The 4,639-nt window shown below is 31.7% G+C and overlaps 1 protein-coding gene across 2 annotated transcripts in view; it reads right to left on the bottom strand.

Annotated features, from left to right (window-relative positions):
* LOC138177447 (gamma-2-syntrophin-like) overlaps positions 1-4,639 on the bottom strand; it is a 404,566-nt gene that overhangs the window by 91,587 nt on the left and 308,340 nt on the right. For both annotated transcript variants that reach the window (XM_069108636.1, XM_069108637.1), the window contains exons 5-6: positions 2,920-2,963; positions 2,773-2,814 (exon numbers count right to left, since the gene is read on the bottom strand). In XM_069108636.1, the coding sequence (XP_068964737.1) occupies positions 2,773-2,814; positions 2,920-2,963 (86 nt within the window). The remainder of the gene's footprint in view (positions 1-2,772; positions 2,815-2,919; positions 2,964-4,639) is intronic.

Below are 4,639 nucleotides of genomic sequence, written 5' to 3'. Positions count from 1 at the left end.
ATGTTAAATATATACACAGAACAGAGAGTAAATAAGTAAGTTTGCAGTGGAGTCAGTTCTTTCTCAAGTCTATGGGAAGCAACAGCTTTCAATAGGCAGAGCACTGGATTTGGAGTAAGAGTACTAGAGTTTTGTTTTGTTTCTTTTTAAATCAATTTAGTGAAAAAAAAAATAGGGGAGGTATACCTAAGAGGTAATCTATCTGAAATTTGAGGATTTCTATGAAATTCATGCTCAATATGAGTCAGCATTATGATATGGAAAACTTGACATTGAACACAAAGAGCCTGCATTGTTGTTGTTGTTACTATTGTTCACTTTCTGTTATGTCTGACTATTCTTGACCCTATTTGGGGTTTTCTTGGCAAAGATACTGGAGTGATTTGCCACTTCCTTCTCCAGCTCATTTTATAGATAGGGAAATTGAGGTAAACAGGGTTAAAGTGACTTACCCAGGGTCACATTCTAGTAAACATCTGAGGTTAGATTTGAACTCATGAAGATGTCTTTCCAACTCGATACCTGGCACTCTATCTATTGTGTCAACTAGTTGCCTCTTCACCTGCATTAGGAGTGATACAATGTATAAGACGTAAGAGGTTTAAGTATGACAGAATTATGTCACATTCAGATCAGAGCAGCATTATTGTGTTGGTTCTGGATGCCTCAGTTAAAAGAAAACATTTAGAGACAGCTAGGTGGCACAGTGAGTAAGAGCGCCGGCCCCAGAGTCGCGAGGACCCGGGATCGGTTCCGGCCTCAGATACTTAACACCCACACAAAATAACTGGCCATGTAACCTTGGGCAAGCTACTTATCCCCAATTGCTTTAAAAAAATAAAATAAAACATTTATAAAGTGGAGAGAATAAATAAGAGGACAACTACAAATGTGAATGTTCTAGAACTCATATCCAAAGTATCATTAGGATCTGAAGGCAGATATTTAGCCAGCAGAAGACGTATTTGATGCATTATGAAGCGGAAGAAGTTTTAACCTTGTTCTATTAAGACATGGGGGTGGGGGAACTGATAGCAATGGTTATGATTTTCAAAGGGGATAATTTTTAACTTGATATAAGGAGAAAAAAATTCTACCAATTAGGGTATACAAACATGGATTGGATTTCATGGGGTGGTAGTGAGTTTTTTCTCACTGTAGATCATTGCATATAGACATAGACATAGACACTGATGTAGATGTAGATGTAGACATAGACCAAGATATCTACATGGAGGTGCCTTGGAAGTCAGTAAGGCAGATTCCCTATTTTTAAAAAGAGGAAAGAGATTTAGAGGGCGTTGTTGTTAGAGAAGTTTCTTAGATAGCTATGTGAAGGCCTCTAAGGTTTCTTCTAACTTTGAAGTTCTATGATACTGGCACGAATCCCAGTTCTTAGTACCTATGCAACTTCAGCCAAGTCACTTAAAATCTCTGAGATCAGTTTCATCTATTTTAAAATAAGTGAGATTGGATTAGATATTCTCAAAAATAATTTCTACCTCTAAATTTCCATGACCCTATAAAATTGGAAACAGACTAAATACAATATTAAAAATTTTCTATTGATTTTGTGTAGAAAACAAGTTTCTCTTTATTCCTGATGGTTGTTATATATATATATAAGAATTATATGTTAAACTTTGTTCAGAAAACAAAATGTGCAGGAAAATTCTTAGTCTCTAGTACTGGGCTAGTTCAACTGTAAAGGGTTACTGATCACCTTGTAAAGCAATTTCCTTTTTCTGGATGAATGAATTTGATGGTACTTGTATTACTGCATGAATTATTAAAGTGTGCAACATTCACAATTTCCAAATACTCTGAAATCATTGACCTTAAGAAGGGGACTATGGAAGAAAGCTTTTAGAAATTGGAAAACTTGTTTCATTAGTGTCATTGGTGACAATATTACTGATCTGAATGAAAACACTGCAGTTTTTAATATGAACCTAAGCAAAATGTTATTTTAGTAACTGCTTTTTAACTTTTGCCTCTGATCAAAGCATTCCCTAGCAAATACAACTTAATAGTTTCTAAGCTAACTTTTATATATAGATGTCACCTAGTGTGACCCACTCCTTTTATAAATTAGGGAATTGAGAGCTGGAGAAATCAACTATTACTTATAGAAATTCCTTGACCATAGACAGTTGATAAATGCTTGTTATTAGAATGCAAATTTGTTAAGGGTAGTAACAATTAAAATTTTTTTTCTTAGAATTTCCACAGTTAGCACCATGCCTGGCACAGAGAGGAGCACTTGATGGAAAACTCTAGAATGAGAGTAATAGCTCTGATTTTGAACACCTGATTCTTGATTCCACGTTTAATCAGAGTGCTTCAATTTAAAAAATCACTATGCTAGCTTTCTTTTCCACATCTAACAGTTTATTCATTGAACAAACATTAAATTCATTAATGCTCAAAAGGGCATAGTAGCATATACAAAATCTAGTAGGCTTTAACTGGAGGCAGCAAGATCCTTTTTATTACATGGGGCAGGTAAATGACTGCTCGTAATCACAAAAATTCCAATAGAATGTACCATTTTCCATCCTCTGAAAGATAAAGTTTTCATACTAAAAAATTCCTTACAACCCAGTCAATTACACAGGAAAATTCCCTGCCCCAACTACATTTTATAACTCTTTTTTTCTAGGTATTTAATACATACTGTCATTGAAAAAGTCTAGGAAGAACAAGTAATGAAATTAAAACATGATTCAATGCATGCTAAAAGATGGAAAACAGTAAATATATGCAACTTACCACTTCCTCATGGGTTGCGTTTTCTACATTAATGCCATTAACCTAAATAGATGACAGATTAGGATATATAAGTGTAAAATGAATACATATGAATTAAAATACAAATACATGATACAACTTTGAGGATTGAATTCAAAATACACTGACCTGTATTACTGCATCTCCTATAAATAACATTCCTGTTTGGTCAGCTGTGGGGTTACAAAAGTGTCAAGTGTTAAGAGAGATTTTTTTTTTTAATTACAGCATATTTTCTTAAGGCAATTGTTTTAAAAATACTGTTATAGCAGTCATTTTGAATGACTTTTCTTGTGAAAATGCCAGTACTGTATCAATCAGCAATTGCAAAGTAAAACTAAATAGACTGGTACCAATTTTAAGCAAATTAAAAGTTACTTTCCAAGAACAAATGACTTGTTTAATAAGGAACACAAATGTAATTACTTATTAATGAAGGATTTCATTAAATTATATGGAAATTCTGATTTACATTTTTTATTCAGCTGTCACAAAGAAGAAAACAGGAATTCCAGAAGCTATTCAACATTTTTTCCTTTTCTTCCTCAAATAAATGCATAGGGATTTCTTTAATTATAGGGCTATGTCTGGAATGTTTAAAAAATCCATTGTGAATTTATTCAATTCTGCATTATTTCCACTTAACCTTTCCCTCCTCACAGGTGAAGATCTCTGAATACTTTAAGGTAGGAGTTCTTAACCTTGAACTATTTAAAAGATATATATTGTGATAATTCTATTTCAATATCATTAGTTTTCTAGGTAATTCTATATATTTTATTCTATGCATTTAAAACCGTTATTCAGAGAAGGGGCCTGTAGGTTTAACTAGGCTGATAAAAGGGACCATGATACAAAAAAATGGCAAAGAACCCTTATAATTTAAGGGATACTGTGTACATGTACATGAAATAGGAAATTCATCTTTGTTTTTTAAAATTTTTAATTGGTTGCTTTTGACTAACATGCCTTTCATTTTTAAAAAATGGAAGAAAGCTTTTTGTTTATATTATAGCATTATAAATACATTAAAATTATCTTTATTTCAATTTTTGTCAATAAATTTGGTTGCACATTCAATACAATACATACATATTTTATTACTGTATAATTTTAAGAGCCATCTATGTTGAATTCTCACTCATATATAGACAATAACTTAAAAGTAAAATCACTGAAAAATATGTTGAATCTATATTATAACATTTCAAAAGTGTTAAGCATTTATTAAAATTAAACTGTCTCATAAATGAATCTAAAAATGGATGCCTAATTGCTATACACTAATGAATATATTTGACTAACCTCTTTCAAATAAAGAGAATATATTATTTGGCATATACATTTGAACTTACTATCTTTTTCTACCAAAATTTAGGAAGTTGTGCTTCAAATTTTATTGTCACTTTAAATTTTTCATGAGGCTATGTCTATTTTGCATTTCTAATTTCTACAAGATGCATTGAATAATAACTTTTGTTCCCTAGGGGAGGAAAACATTATATACTGAATCTATAAGCATGTTATAATATAATGATAAAAAACAATAATAGTTAATTTTAGTATTCATATCGACTTGAAGAGAGACCTATATTTGAATGCCAGTTCTGCCACTACCTAGCTGTGTAACCTTGGCAAGTTTCCTCATTTTTCTCAGTCTGTTTTCTCCTCCATAAAATGGAAATAAAATAACTCCTCACAGAGTTGTGAGGATCAAGAAAGATAATATATGCAATATATGTAAATCTCTGTAAATCACCAGTGAATATCTCTGTGGAGGGTAGAATTGGCCTATGATGTGAATATATATATATATATATATATATATATATATATATATATATATATA

The sequence above is a fragment of the Petaurus breviceps genome, unplaced genomic scaffold, assembly GCF_028583685.1.
Source record: "Petaurus breviceps papuanus isolate PSGF00001 unplaced genomic scaffold, PetGlider_PUasm1.0 90416, whole genome shotgun sequence".
Taxonomy (NCBI): domain Eukaryota; kingdom Metazoa; phylum Chordata; class Mammalia; order Diprotodontia; family Petauridae; genus Petaurus; species Petaurus breviceps.
This window is presented reverse-complemented; position numbering and strand designations above follow the sequence as displayed.